The sequence below is a fragment of the Cervus elaphus genome, chromosome 8 (genome assembly GCF_910594005.1).
Source record: "Cervus elaphus chromosome 8, mCerEla1.1, whole genome shotgun sequence".
Classification (NCBI taxonomy): domain Eukaryota; kingdom Metazoa; phylum Chordata; class Mammalia; order Artiodactyla; family Cervidae; genus Cervus; species Cervus elaphus.
Genome location: NC_057822.1, coordinates 54,665,039 through 54,681,388, shown reverse-complemented (window position 1 = coordinate 54,681,388; position 16,350 = coordinate 54,665,039). Strand labels below are relative to the sequence as shown.

Genomic DNA, 16,350 nt, shown 5'->3' with positions numbered 1-16,350 from the left:
TTCTTTCTCTTTCTGGCTCTTCTAGAATGAACAGATGTAAACAGAATTAACAGCATGTTACTGTCTGATGTTTGTCATCAGCATATGTAGGGACAAATGTTCTGGTACTTTGTATTAAAGACAAAGTACATTTACCCTTGAATATTCTCAAGTCCTTGACTTTCATGAACTGTAATCACAATTTTCATTTGAACTTGTTTCATTTGTTTTACTTGAATCGTAAACAAGACTTATTCCAATTATTAAGTTATTTTATTTTTCCTACTCTTTGGTTTATTTACACTGTATGTTTTCTTGTTAAGTGTCTAGTTTGCCTTAATAATTGGAAATGCTAGTGTTGTATTGAAATAAGTATTTGAAAATGGTTCTATTCTGTGATACTGCTTAGGTTTTTAATTTATAAGTTTCATTTATATTCAATTATGTTTCATTTGTGTTTGCAACATTTATATGCTTTCTTCAGTAAATCTGTGCGTATCCCATGATTGAAGTTAGCATAGCTGTATGGCTTTGTAGATGCATTTCTGCGGATGAGATACCTTGGTTACTCAAGGAATGTTTGAATGTAAATTATACCCTTGGCCCAATTAATGAAATCTCATCTAGTTTGTATGCTGTAAATTCTCTTAACTCTCAGGAATTTGTTGTTGGTCATGAGGAAAAGCTGTTAAAATAGAAGAGTAGTATCTTAAGAATGTATAGGTTGTTATTTTGGAGCAAATGCTTCATAAGTACTGGTCACTTAATCCTTGTAACTCTAGTGATGTAGATATTATAGCCAAGTATTATTTTTTAATGTAAGTAATTTTAGGCTATGAAAATTTTCAGTTTTCCCATTATAACCTCTAGTTATTTGTTGTTGTTTAATATAAGAGAAGAGTTGTCAGTTTGATATCAAAGAAACTACTTGTTTATTATAAGAAGTTGAGTATATGATAGGCATAGTCACGCCTTCAGGTAGCTTACAGTACAATGTGAGGTATACATCAGTAAATGGACCCTTACAATGAAATACTACAGTGAGAGAAAAGTTTCATTAATAATTGTTCAGATTTGAACATGTAGCTTAAATTAGAAGTAAGGAAAGTTATGATAATAAAAAGTATGCATTAGTGCTTGATGAGAAAACCACTAGAATGGTTCTAACCCTTTTTTGGGTCTTCCCGAAAAAATGTTCACATACCATGATTTTATATGAACTGTAGGGAGTTCACAGACCCATTGAAGCTGACCCATGGATCTCAGTTTAAGAACTTTTACACTGGAGAGAGATTAACATACCACACCAATAGTATTTTCAAGAAAGGGCATATGTAAATGATTAATAGCAGTCTTGCTTAACTGTATGCAGTTAAACATCTTTTGTTTAATGATTCATGGGCTTAATATACTACATTGAAATGCTGCATGTGAGAAATGCATGTCTGGTCATACCACATCATTACTTTATAAGTTCCACTTACCATGTTCAATCACATGCCATAAATTATATATTGAGCCACATTAATATAAGTACTGAGAAACAGTTAAAAAAACACACATACACAGCATAAGTGTGGTTGTATCTAACTGTGCATTTAACTGAGTCATCTTGTCTTTACAAATTTGATCAGAAATTTTACATTTAGAAAAATTTACTGACAAAGTTGGAAATGAAGCTTTGGGATATGGTTCATATTTAAGGTCACTTTCTTTGAATTTTTTGTTTTATTTTTAGATGGTGTTTCACAAGTTTTATGTGTGGTTTTTTTTTGTTTTTTTTTTTTTAATGAAGTTCATCTAAATCTTGGAGGGGTAAGCTTGACATACCTCTGTGTAAAATTGTCCCAGAATATAATACTTTTCTTGGACTCTTTTTTTTAAAACAGAATTCAAAACTTTTATAAATACCTACTGATGATCTCTGCAGATTATATGATCACATAATATTTATGAATTGGTAGTTGAAGCTGAAGTAATAAAACCATAGTTGAAGGGGTTTTCAAGCTCAGCCCTCTTACTCTATAAATAGGTAAAATGAGGAAACAGACTGGATAGGTTCTAACAGTAGTGGTCTTGGCTTAAGCTAAATCTGATTTTCTGTTTGCTGTTCATTCAAATTCACTCTGCCATTTTTAATGTAAATGTTTGCTGTTTTCTTGATGACATCTTCATCTTTACCTAGCATAGTTAGATTGTCTAAAAAGTTGAGAAATATTATTTTCCTTATTTCACTTATACAGAAGGTACCAGTTTATTGAATTAGAAGTCAGTCTCACTTTTAGTGAGTGTATATGGTCATTCTTTGGACATTAGTCAGTGCTTGTTATCTATAAGGAACTAGGCCTCTTATCAAGGAGCTTACACTTTGAGTACCTGAAGTGTGGCTCTTATACCGTGGCTACTCGATGTGAATTCTGTTTTTTAACTGATGACCTTAAGGTTATTTTTTTCTTTTAAAATTCAAGACTTTATTATGGTGCTATTAAAATATTTTCTTCATGTTATCCCCCTCCCCCCAAACACATAAATTAGTAGAGTCTTTAGTAAGACTCTTTATTTCATAATTTTGTAGTATTGATATTTTTTCCTTGTAGGATTGGTGGTGATCCTCAGGAAATGGGGGAAGAGGCAGAGCAGATGTTCAAAAGGATTAGCAGATTGTGGAAAAAAGGAGGATTTGGACAGAAGGAACCTGTTGCATAAATTCTTAACTACTAAACTTGTAGGAAAACTCCAATATTTAAAATTTTAAACAAAGCTATATAGGTAAATACCTTCATAAAAGAAAATGTCATTTTTGTACTTAAAATGCACATAATTTAAAAAACCATGAAGGTGCTAACCTCTTTCTCTCTGTGGTAGCTGCTAAACTTAAAGGAATACTTTTTGATACAGTTTGTTATATTTGCTGATGATGATAATGTGGTTGTTTGAGTTAAAGGAAACAGTAAAAATAGATTTGAAAGCACAGTTGTTCTGGATGAAACAGCAGTATCCTTACATTATTTTTTAATCTCAGTTTTCAGTTTAAAAGTTAAGATCTTATGACAATTTGAAGGCTGGGTGGGAAAATTAGGGCAACTTATTAAAATTATCACACTTCTGCTTTTTTATTTTAAAGGTAAAGAGTAAATTGCATTGTCTTATATGTTTGTACCTCAAGTCTATTGGTAGTTTCTGGTTTTTGTCATTTGAATAATTTGATTTCTCTTTTTTAAGTCCAAAGTATTTTTGAGTTTAAAATTTTGGAGGTTTTCACCTGTCTTAAAAAAAAAAATTAATCATACTCTATAAAAAATCAAGGCAAATTTAATTACTATGTATCAAATGTTCAGTTTGGTCATATTGACTATCACTTGTTACACGGGAGGCAGTTTGTGACTCTGGGGTGCAATGGATGAGGCCTTGAACTTGGTAACATTAATAAGAAAGGATTGTAATTGGCTTATATTTACTTCATGTTTATATCAATAGATGTGCTTGGGGTTTCTTTTTTCCTTAAATAATGGCTGGTAATTGGTGTCAATAGAATTCACTTTTCTGTTACTTTATTTTTAGGTTTAATCTATGGAAGTACTAGATTTAGAACAGTATTTTTTACATGTAATAATCTATATTAATCCTCCACCTATTATTTAGCTTTAAAGCATTTTCTTTGGCTAGATTAAGCTAAGTGTTTTATAAAAATCATTTTTAGTTACCTCTTTTTGCCTTTTTCTTCTATGTCTTTTTTCCTTTTTGATTTAATTTTCAATTGGCTTCTATAGCTCCATACTTTATGAATGAATCACGTGATTTACAAAATTGTGATTAATGTGTTGACTTTAAATGAGTAATATTAAATTTATTGGCACATGTCCCTGTTTTTAGTGATATTTCACCTGTGTTGTGATGTATAGTACATGATTGAGTTCATGAGTATATTGCAAAAACAGGTTATAAAACTACTCCAATGTATTTATATTCTTTTAATAGCCAGTGTTAAAACTCTTTATCAAATTTTAATGGCCAGTGTTAAAACTTCTTTATTAAATTTTTATTCATAAAAGTTTTCCTCAATGGAATGTAAATTCTTTAACTTGATAGGAACATTTATCAAAAAATTTTCTGACCTCAGGGTCTGATTACTAATCTTTTCAAACATAAACCACATGGCTTGCTTTTTAAAAGTCATGTGGAAAATGGATTAGATGTTTTGGTAAATGTATTTTGTCCAACATATCTTTTTTATATTTTCCTACTATATATAATATAAAGTGCTTTACTTCTAAGATTAAAATAATATATCTAATAATGCTTGTACAGTGACTTAACACTGAAATAAACACATCCCTGGGCATGGGAATATTTTTCCAAGATATAAAGGGGCATTGATAATTTTAAAACTATCAGTTTCCAAGTCTGTTTCCTTTTGTGCCTTTTCTTAAAATTAATCTGTCTTTGGTCCAGTTTTCCCCACATTTTCCAAAAGAAAGGCATACTTCTCATGTCCCAAATTTTACTGTGGTGCACTGCTTCAGGTTGTAAAAACTTCTGGGGCACCATCAGAAGAGAACATTTTGAAAGACTAGTTATGGTGTTGATGATGTGAATTACTATAATCACTGTAATGCCTGGGAACAAATCTTATATACCAGGTTGTTTCCAGTGTTTTGGTTTCAGCAAAAGGGAAGAGGATCTGATCAAGTTGTTAGCTAATAAGAACATTAAGTGTAATTTTTGAAGATATATTTTACTGTGTGACCTTTGTGTGTAATGAGATAAATGTGCAGAGGATTGAGTGACATTGTTATAACAAAACCTTTCTGATTTCCATCTACTTATCTGTTGTCAGCAAGATTTCTCAACTTTTACATCTGCAAAAATTCAAAATAAAAGAATTAAACTTCTTATTCTACCAATTAAAATATCCACTAGATAGATGAATTAATTTAAAATCAGTTATTATTTTAAAAATATTCTAAAGGAAGTTTTATAATTATTGTGGGGAATAATTAACAAATAAACATTTTTCCTTTATATGAAAAATTTCAAGTGTAACACAAAATAAACAGTAGTATAAACCAGCCCCCATCCACCCATTCCTGGCTTCAATTATCATAACATTTGTTCCTTTACCCCACTGTACCCCACTACTGGAGAAATGATTTTTTTTTTTAAACAGTTGTTTTGCTTTGGCAGGATGGTACAGGGGTAGGATTTACTCTAGGTTATTTGGTATGTGTATGTGTGTTTTTTTCTAACAACTGTGCAAATTTTCATTCTGTAAAATTTTTAAAATTAGAATGATATGACATAATGATTACTAGATTCTACATATCCCTGGGGTACATGAAACCTTTACAAGAAATGACAGGGGCAAATACATCTTATCAGCTTAAATGGTATTTCTAATAAAAAGAAACATTAATCAAGTACTTTTATGATTAAATGGGGAAGTTATGAGTAGAGATTTTCTTGAGTCAACACAATCATTCAGATATTTTGCCTATTTACATAATCTGCCAGAACATTTCGGATAGTTTACACAAAATCTTATATGATGTTAGACATTGACAAATATCAGTTGTTTCTTAAAAATATCAGTTGTTTCTGAAAAATAGCATAGAAGTAAAACCTAATTGTACATTAATTTAGTAAGCTGCAATGTAGATCAAGAACGTGACTGTAGTCAAGAGTTGAAACAGTTTTTGTTATTTAGTTTTTTTAAAAAATTAAACATGACAGCTAAACAAAGAAAGTACAGTTTAAATCAGAGAATGAAAGTTCAATATAATTTGTTTATTTTACATTGATTAATTGTATAACCATTAATTATCCATGTGACATCCCAATGCAAATGCTGACAATTTTTTCCAAAAGAGTTGTTTTTTGTGCTTTCTCAAAGGTTGAAAAGGTTTTTGTGGTTTAAATGTTGTTACATATTTTACAGCATTAGGATCTATGGAATATTTTGACAACTGCAACAGTTCAATGAAGTTGGTAATTTCTTCTTTTAATTATTTTTCATTGAACAGCTTTGGAGTTACATTTCTACATTTTGATTTCTGGTGTATTATAAAGAAAGAAAACTTATAATATGTCAAAGGACACTTTAGAGGAAATACATAGATAGTGATTACAGTATGGCTGTAGCTATATTATCCTTAACTTGTTTAAGCTTTGTTAATTCCTGATTTTGAAGAAATAGTGTGGTGGTCTTTCCAGCTACTGATTTGTATATGTGATTGCACATTCTTTCTCAAATAAGTTGATTTGTTAAGTTTTCAGATTATCAGCCACATCCTAATCCACTTGTACAGTGGAGAATGACCCTGGCTTTATTCAATTAAATGATACTCTGGTACTTCCCCCATCCCCTTGTAATAAAACTTTAAATTTATTGTTTTGGGTTTTTTTGATGGCAAAGTTAAAATTTTCCAGTTTTCAAATTTTAGTTGTCAAGTTACTTCATTTTAAACTTGTTTTAAAAATTAGAGATGTATTGTTTCTTTTGGGTGCATATCACCAATTAATACGTTTGATTTCAGATCTACAACTTACTGCTTTGTAAACTTCGCCGAGGTAAAATGAAACCATTTGGCTACTTGAACTGATCTACGTTACCTAGTTTTTTCCTATTGACATTTGCAGTAGCAGCTAACTTGTCAGAAATAGAAGTGGTGAAACAATACATCCTCCATTCTCTGATTGGCATAATGCTAAATACAAATGTAGCTAATTTTTTTAGACTATGAAATACATTTTTTTAGTTCAACTATTGCTATAACAAGTAAGATATTAAAGGTAGAATCTCTCTACATTAGTAAAGTGTATCCAGAATGTATACATATACTAGAGTTGTAAAAGATTAGTTTTGCAACATAACTTATTTTCTAACTCTAATACTGGCTTAAGGTTTAAGAAATACAAGTATTTCTACTTATATTTTAGAAATATAAGTAGGTTGTTCTTAATTGAAAACCATAATATATATGCTTAATTCTTTGCTAAGGGTAAAAACTTTTTAAGTTTTTTTTAATGTGAAATCAAATAATAATGTATATTCTAGCAGATTATGGTGTTATGAAAGATAAGGGGATTTGAGGAACTTGTATTTAAAATTCTGTAACTTTGGGTTGGGAAGTTATACTTAAAGCATTCCCTTTGTAATTCAGATCCATTCTCAACATGCGGGTGTTAATGTAGGGACATGTGAAAAAAAGTTTTTATAAATATTACGTTATGAGTATTTCCTAGATTTAAAAGTACTAATGCACAGTATATTAATTATAATGATAGCAGTTTGGAATTTTTAATATAATATTCACTTAAGGCTTAACTGTGATGGAGTCTATATTAACATTTATGTCTCATTTCTTTGCAGCAAGGAGTGAATAATGCTGAAAAATTTGACTATGTAAGTATAATGTAGAACTCAGTTTTCATGCTACATTCTCTGTTTTGTTTTTTGATTACTAATAGTTTCTCATTTTGGTTTATAGGTAATGCAGTTTTTGAATAAGATGGCTGGTAATGAATATGTTGGATTCAGTAATGCAACGTGAGTCTGGTTTTTGATTTAGGCTTTTGTGATAGGTTAGATATCTTGAAATTTTTAAAATCTAGGCTACAGAATTTATTTTAAATACTCTTTTCTGACTTAATGTATATATACTTCAGCGTGTTCCCTGGTAGCTCAGATGGTAAAGAATCCTCCTGCCAATGCAGGAGACATAGGAGATGTGGGTTTGATCCCTGGGTTGGGAAGATCCCCTGGAGGAGGACATGGCAACCCATTATTCTTGCCTGGAGAGTCCCATGGACAGAGGAGCCTGGCGGGCTACAGTCCATAGGTTGCAAAGAGTCAGACACGGCTCTTTGTAGCACCCATACACACACACGCACATCAGTGAATAAATACTTAGAATTTGGTCATTAGAGAGAAATGCGTGATTTCTAAATCACATGAGGGAGAACACTTAATTCAACTTTAACTAGTTTTGATAAACTTCTTATGAGAAATCATATAATTAGAAGAGCCCCTAAATTTATGTCAAGTGACTGGCACTTTCTTAATTTTTTCTTTGCCTGTAATGCTTATCTTCCCTCTTGTAATCTCTCTGTGCCTGGCTAACTTGATTCTTGCCCCAACATTTTATTTTTTTTGTTTGTTTGTTTGTTTTATTATTTTTGTTTGTTTGTTTTATTTTATTTTATTTTTTTTATTAGTTGGAGGCTGATTACGTCACAACATTTCAGTGGGTTTTGTCATACATTGATATGAATCAGCCATAGATTTACACGTATTCCCCATCCCGATCCCCCCTCATACATTTTATTTTAAAATTTAGAAATCTATAGAAAAGTTGAAACAACAAATCATGAAAATCTGGACATCTTTCACTGATATTTTCTGATCAGTATTTTGTCTCATTCGCTTTTTTCTCAGCCTGTTTCTCTCTTTATATGAACAGTTTAAAACAAGCGTGGATCTCTTCACACACATACATGTACATGTATTTAAATATACATATATGTGAGGTAGTTTTTTTGTCTTTTTAAAATGGAACAGTCCTCCTAACCTAGACCCTTGCTTTTTAAAATTTTATTAAATGGCTTTTTTTTTTTTTTTTGTCTTGTCAGTGGAACATAAATTAAGTTTTTCTGTGAAGGAGGACTAGATAGTAAATATTTTGTATTTGTGGGCCATAAGGTCTCTGTTGCAACTACTCAGTTCTACTGCTTTAGTAGGAAAGCAAGCAATAAACACTATGAGGATGTGTTTCAGAAAACTTCATTTATAAAAGCATGGACCAGATCTGTCCCTTTGACATTCCCCATTTTGAATAGGATTGTTTCCTAGTGATTAGACAAGGCTTAAACATTTTTGGCATGAAAATAAACTAGGTGTTGCTTTGTGTTTCAGGTTGTCTACCTTACCAACTTTATTCATCAGCTTAAGTGTCTTTCCCAGGAAGTTTTTTTTATTAATCTCATCTCGCCTTTCTTCTGTGCGCTCATATTGCCATATTTTATTGAACGTATTCTATGATTCTGTCTCTTTTTGCCTCATCATTGCTATTAGATTTTCACCTCCTTAATTCCTGGATAGAGTGTCTTCCAAATCATTTCTGTATTCCTGTTATCTAGTGGATAGTAAGTACCTGATACAATGTTTGATGAACAGAACTATGTGTTAGGCATTGTGATCATTGCTGAATATAGTTAGTCCTTTATACTATATTGATTACTTGTTCAATGTTGTATGGCAAGTCGCCAAGTATGGCAAGTTGACAGGTTCATTTCCAAGAACTTTGTCATATCCAGCATAGTTTTTCTGACCATGGAAATATTCAGATATGCAGTTAGAAGGAACTGTCTACCCCTAATCAGTAATAAGAATATCACATACAGTTCCTCTTTAAGCAGCAGCCTTCTGAACTCTTTGAGGTTGAGCTTTCAAGTGTACCACAGATAAATGTGGTACTTCCCAAACTGCTCTTTTCTGTAGGGATCCCCATGTCAGTTGATATTGCCATCCTTTCTGTAGACTGTGCTAGAAATCTCGGCTTCGTACCAGACTTGACCCTGTTTTCCCTCTGCCCGTTAGATCGGAAGATTGCCCAAGCGGTCTTATGTTTGATCATACCTCTCCTTCCATTCCTATCATCACTGCCTAGTTAAGACCTCCTGTAGCTCTCATTACACTAGTCTCCTAATAAATCATTCATCCTTTCTTTTTCTCCTTTCCCAAACTGATGGCAGAATTATCCTTCTAAAAATGTAGACCTGATAAGGTAACTTTTGAAGGCAATCAGGAGCCATTGCATTTTTTAGCATTTATCAATCTTTATAATTTGGTTTCAGTCTCCTTTGTTGGTTTGGCATTTTTCCACTCTTTTCCATGTGTTTCCCAGAAACATCAGAATATTTGCATTCTTGAATGAAGTCCTGTCTTTTATAACTTTGTTCATACTTTTGATTACTTTTTAGACTCCTCAGAAATTTGTTAATCCAGCAAATGCTGTTAGGCCCATTTCATGTGTCTCTCTCAGTTAAATTTCCATAGATTCCCTCAGTTGAAATTGACTACTGTTCTGTTAGGGGAGCCAGAAGATACTAATAGTAAATTTTAATAATTGAATATTTGGTAATTTAAAAATTAGCTTCTTTAGTCACAAAATAGAAAGGGCCTAGTTCATTTCAGTTCTTTCAGAGCTGGGAAAATTAATGCAGAAAGAATTATTACTTAAATGACATGCCCAAGGCCACATAGCTGACCTGTTGACAGAACTGTGATTAGAACCCTTGACTCTTTCTGAGGGTCAGTGTTCTTTATACTGCACTTTGCTATACAGATTAACCTATAGAACAATCATGCTTTTACAGAGGGTATATAAATAGAGCAAATGTGTTTTTTTTTTCTTCTAGGTTTCAGTCTGAAAGAGAAAGTGGAGATCGAAATTTTGCAATAGGATATTACTTAAAGGAAAAAAAGGTTTTTGAATTTTGTTTATTTTTCAGATTATTCTTTTATTTAATAAAATATAGAGAGATGTATACTAAAAACTCAACAATAGCTTTTAAATAACTACCTGTGACTAACATACAGAAGTTTTTGCAAAACACTCTTGAATTAATACTATCAAAGTATTAATATTATTCAAGCAGGTTGTACTTGGTAGCATTCAAATATTTGCCTAGTTATATTAATGCAGATTTTGTGTAAGGATTGGTATATTTTTCAAAAGTATAACCCTTGACTGTTGTTGGTTATACTTGATTTTTAAATTTTAAGTATCTGGTCCAGTAATTTGGTTCATGAATAATGAATCAATTTATTATTGTCAGTTAAACTAGTATCTTGAAATATATATGTGATAACATTTTGATTTATTCTTCATTATTTCGTGTTTGTACCCTTTTATAGATTGTGTCCTATTTTGTTCTCAATTAGAATGAAATGTGTTTATATTTTAAATTTAATCTCCATGTATCTTGTTTGTGTGCATTCTTTTCCTGCGTGCCTGTGTTTTCAATTGCCTATTTATTTTTTCAGTGTTTCCCAGAAGGCACAGACATGGTTGGTATATTGGACTTCTATTTCCAGGTAACTTACTTTAACTGTATGAACTATGTATGTAAGTGGATGTGTCACATTTTGTGGAATAGAGATGTCTCTGAAATCTTGGCTCTGAGCCGAGAGAAAGTCATTTCCCATTAACTTTAGAAAAAAATGCCCGTGTTAAATGCAATCTTATGCCTGTAATATCTCAGAATGTAACAGGGAAATGTTTTTTTCTATAAAAGCGTTATATTTAAGGAATATGAAAACTAATGTACAGCTCCAGCAATTGCTTCTCTTTATTATAAACTCAGCACTGTTTTCTTAGTTTTAAATTTTTCTTTGAAGGAGTTACTTGTTTCTTTATCAAAAAGTTCACATTCAGCATTCTAAAGTGGCATATTCTTTCTTTGTTTAGTTCATTTCTACAGTGTCACATAGTGGATTTTCTAATAAGTTAAAGTAGCTTTCCATATTCATGGGGAAGAGGACCATTTACATATCTTCGTGGGATAGAACTGAAGTTAAGATAGTCTTCCTTAGAAGAAGGAATTCTTTTTCTCCTGTCCTGTTTTCAGTTCATTCTTACAGATTTAATACCATTGGTGCTTCTACACTTGATCTTAGCCAAAAGGCCAAGAAGTGATCCATTGGTGCTTCTAATGAGTTTGTAGTATACTTAGTAGCTACATAGTAACTAATTGTTGTTAATTTCTGTTTCATCTAACATTTGCCTGGCTTTACTTTTTGAGCTTCTTTAATTTTAACCTTTTAGTAATCTTAAAGAACAAGTAAGGAAAGTTGATAATGAAGTAATCTTGATAGAAGTCCAGGTCTCAGCTTGTCACCTGCCCAGTGTGAAGAACTATGACTTGGGAATCCAGACTGCCAACAGAAATTCAAAATCTAACCTGGCCACTTTTTAAGACATGTGACTTAGCTTCAGCTGCTGAACCCTGGTTTCATTTTCTGTGGCATAAGCTTGATCTAACTTCCTGCATTACATTGATGAGTTCATAAGATGTATATGAAATTTCTTTGAGGCTATAAAATGTATTAAGTTCAGTGTCATATTTATCCAGTGGCCCTTATTTTTTCCCTAGCCTATATGGATTTCTTCCATATGTTAAAGTTTCTTTTCCTTTGGTATACATATTTGACTGTTATAGCTTAGGTACTAGTAATCTACTGTGAAATTTCTGTACTTCAGGGCAGAAATCAAGAGACAGCCATGGAAAACTTAATCGCTTTTTTGGAGGACTACATCTAACTGAACATCTGTTAGGGTACCAGGAGAGTACTCTTAAATTGGGTTTTGTCGAATTGGAAGTATCACCTTATGACAAACACAATTTCTATTAATACTAATTATAAATTAGGAATTGGTCATTTGAGTTCAAATATTTTTTCTTTTAGAAAGCTTTTCATAATTAAATCACCTTTACTATAAGTCTTTGCTGTGTGGATCTGTGTTATAAGTAGATTCTGTAGTTTTGGAGAAATAGAGAAGGGGTTTTAAAATAATGAGGCAAAAGTAAAAACCAGTCAAAAAGTGGCCCCTAATCAGTTCTCTGATTCATTGCAGTTAATTAGTTTCCATTATTGCTATTTCTAAACCCTTTTGTGCATCTGATAGGTCTTGAATTATGAGTAAGGAATATTGTAAGTTGAGAACTCGGTCTTTTCTTCTTCTTCCTATCATCTCTTTCTCTTCCACTTTCGCCTCAGTTTTGGTTGCTGTTGATGAAATTAAAGCAGCATTTATTTATTGTTTTAGTTTTATGGGTAAATTTGGATTTGGTGTGGTAAAAACTATTTCCATTATTTTGATGATATTGGAATGCAAAAATTTTACCCTACAGTGTACTTGGACTTTGCTTTTTTTAATTCATTATACCATATCCAGCAATCATAGTCAATATCAAATAGCTATTTGAATGTTAATAAACAGTGTAAAAGCAACAAATTTGGTTTAGGCACACAGCATTCAGGCTAGAACTTAAGATTTTTTCCTGTAGTCCTTTGTGTGTTGCCATATGAGGATACTGAGCTTTTTTATAGGCAAGATGTCAGACTTTTTTCCTTAAAGTAGCAATTTTTCATGTAGATGCTAACTATCATAATACTGATGTATGTTGCTTTATTTTAAAAATAGGTCATCCCTCTTTTTTCCCTGTTGAGTTAAAAATAATTATGTTTATATATCCTACAGAAAGCATTAGTATTTAAGCAAGCTTGAATATCACACATGAAGCAATTTACAGTTCTTAGTGCTAAAGGTCTGGCTCTTCCTATCCTAGCTCTGCCATTGAAAGACTGAATAACTGATGAAATAGGAGAAATGTTAAAAGGGCTGGACTATTGTTCAAATTTAAATCTTTGTGTAATGACATCAAATTATCCCTTTGGAAGAAAGATTTCAGATCTCTATGAAATACTAGATAAAATAGATTGTCTTACAGGTCAACTGTACTAAAAATAATGTGAGCCTAAATTTTTAGAATTTAATTTTTTCTTCCTTTTAGCTATGCTCCATTGAAGTAACTTGTGAGTCAGCTAGTGTGATGGCAGCAACACTGGCTAATGGTGGCTTCTGCCCAATCACTGGTGAAAGAGTACTGAGTCCTGAAGCAGTTCGAAATACACTCAGTTTGATGCATTCCTGTGGCATGTATGATTTCTCAGGACAGTTTGCTTTCCATGTAAGTAATTGTTTGATCTTAATTTTTCTGGCAGGAAACTAGTCTGGACTAGCTTCTTTTTAAGATGCAGCTCTAGAGCTGTCCATTAATTTTTGAGAGAGAGGCTTATTCTCAGGTTAATTTGTTACGGAATTAGTAAGAAATAGAATTATGCAGTCTATGACATGTTCTTAAGAACTTGAAGTTTAATCTATAGGTCCTTTTCACTTTTATTTTAAAAGGCATTTCACTGTAGATGCTTAGTACAGACTTTACTTTTAGTTACTAGTATTTAATATGGTGGTGATTAGGTACTTCAGGAATTCTTTAAGTTCAGAAAGAGTGCATGCATAACTGTGGTATTCAGCATCTTTGTTTACAACCATAGGTGTTTTAAAGGATTTAAAGTGTATTCAAGTTAAAAATATATTCCTTTGAGCTCTGTTGTACATTTTCCACTTGTGAAATGTTAGAGACTTCTCTTATTTCATTCTATATCAAGTTGTAATGCCCTAAAATTTTGTTTTGAAAATGTTAAACATAGAAAAATCGATGAATTACCATATGATACCACTTGTGTATAGAATCTTAAAAAAAAAAATGATACAGATGAAATTGTATACAGAACAGAGAAATAGCCACACAGACACAAGGACCTGTTTACTGTATAGTACAGAGAACTATACTCAATATTTTATAATAACATACAAGGAAAAAGAATCTGAAATATATACACACACAGACACACACAGTAAGCCCCCTACGTATGAACAAGTTCTGTTCCAAGAGCAAATTTGTGAGTGCAACAGAGTTAGCGTAGGTACCCAAGTAACACATTTGGCTATACAGTACTGTACTATAATAGGTTTATAATACTTCTCATACAAATAATACATAAAAAACATAATAAAACATTTTTAATCTTACAGTACAATACTTTAAGTGTAGTAGTACAGTACAACAGATGGCATACAGGGGCTGGCATTGAGTGAACAGGCAAGAAGAGTTACTGATTGGAGGAGGTGGGAAATGGTAGAGCTGAAGGATCACTGGCAATAGGAGACAGGGCAAACTATAATTTGACTCACGTTTGACGTTGGTAGCACTGGTTCTGGCTTCTTGCTGGAATCAAATGCACGTTCATTATCTTTGAAAGCTTGCAACTTGAAGATTTGTATGTAGGGGCCTTACTGCATGTATATCTTAAACAGTTTGCTGTATACCTGAAACTAACACAACATTATAAATTAACTATTCTTTAATAAAAAATAAAGGTACCTGGCACTCAACCTCAGTAATTATCAATACACGAGCAGTCTTGTTTCATCTTTATTACACCTACTTCCCCTACCCTTTTCATAGTTAAGTATGTAATTCTAAATGGTAAGGACTCCAAAAAATCCACAGCAACATTATTACCTATAAAAACCTAAAAAGGATTTTAACATAATATTTAGTCAATAATAGAAAAGAATATGAGAAAGCGTATGTATATTTATAATTGGATCACTTTGCTGTACAGCAGAAAATAACATTGTAAATCAACTGTACTAAAAGTTTAGTCGATGTCCAGATTATCTGGATTATCTTAAAAATTATTATTCCATCGTTTATTTCACTTGAATGCAAATAAGGGCTATCCATACATTGTGATTGTTGTGTCTCTTTATTATTTTTTTTTAAATCTATACTCTTCCCACTTAACCTACCTCTGTTTTCTTATTTTTAAATGAAAAAAATGGATCAGTTTTAATGTAGTTTGTCAGAGTATTGATTTTGCTTACTACATCTCTTCCATTGTCCCTGGTATTTGCTGTAAATTAGTAGGTTCCATTCAGGTGATTATTTTGTTTTGCTACTTTTGTGCAAGATTACTTCTAGCAAGAGGTCTGAATTGTTAATAAACCATTAGTAAAGCACTGTCCTGCTGACATTAATTTTGTCTTTTATCATAGTTGGTGTCAAGTTTTACATAATGTAAACTTAAATGCTTTGAAGTGGATTAATTTGAATTAGTACCATCTTATCTCTATTCTTTAGAATTTCTCTGCCAGTATACCACAGAGAATCATCTTGGAAGAGATAATTTCACATTGTTTTAGTCATGAAGTATTTTTTTGAAAATAACTTATACTTAAAAGCAATACATGTTTACTGTAGAACAATTAGAAAAAAAACCAAAAAGAGTAAAAATGTGAATGTCTCCACAAGTTAAATTCCTTAGAGTATATCTTTCAAATTTTTTTTCCATATTTAAATATATCCCAAGTGTTTTGTAACTGTCTTTTCATTTACTATATTACAAACATATTGGTAAATATTAGGTTGGTACAAATGTAGTTGTGGTTTTGGACCCCGAATTTTAAATCATTATATTTAGACTCAAACACGTCTTTTTTAATCAAAGTATGAACCATTAAGAATCAGCGCATTTTTTGCCAGTGAGAAATAAGTTTATTTCTGTAGTGTAAAAATCCATGCTTCGGGATGTGGTGAATGTTAGGAGAGCATTTTCTGCTTCCTGCTGGTTGTGTAAGTGTTTTCCCTGCAAAACGTTATGAGATGCTTGAAGAAGTGGCAGTCTATTGGCGAGGGTCAGGTGAATATGGCGGATGAGACAAGATGAACCCATTTCCTAAC

At 31.9% G+C, this 16,350-nt stretch overlaps 1 protein-coding gene across 4 annotated transcripts in view; it reads left to right on the top strand.

The window, feature by feature from the left end:
• The window catches only part of GLS (glutaminase), an 87,455-nt gene that overhangs the window by 27,046 nt on the left and 44,059 nt on the right, over positions 1-16,350 (top strand). For 3 of the 4 annotated variants that reach the window (XM_043910544.1, XM_043910545.1, XM_043910546.1), the window contains exons 8-12: positions 7,349-7,381; positions 7,467-7,525; positions 10,396-10,462; positions 11,024-11,074; positions 13,555-13,731. In XM_043910544.1, coding sequence (XP_043766479.1) covers positions 7,349-7,381; positions 7,467-7,525; positions 10,396-10,462; positions 11,024-11,074; positions 13,555-13,731 — 387 coding nt within the window. Of the gene's footprint in view, positions 1-6,512; positions 6,547-7,348; positions 7,382-7,466; positions 7,526-10,395; positions 10,463-11,023; positions 11,075-13,554; positions 13,732-16,350 lie in introns of those variants that run through there. The other variant, XM_043910547.1, reaches the window with a different exon arrangement.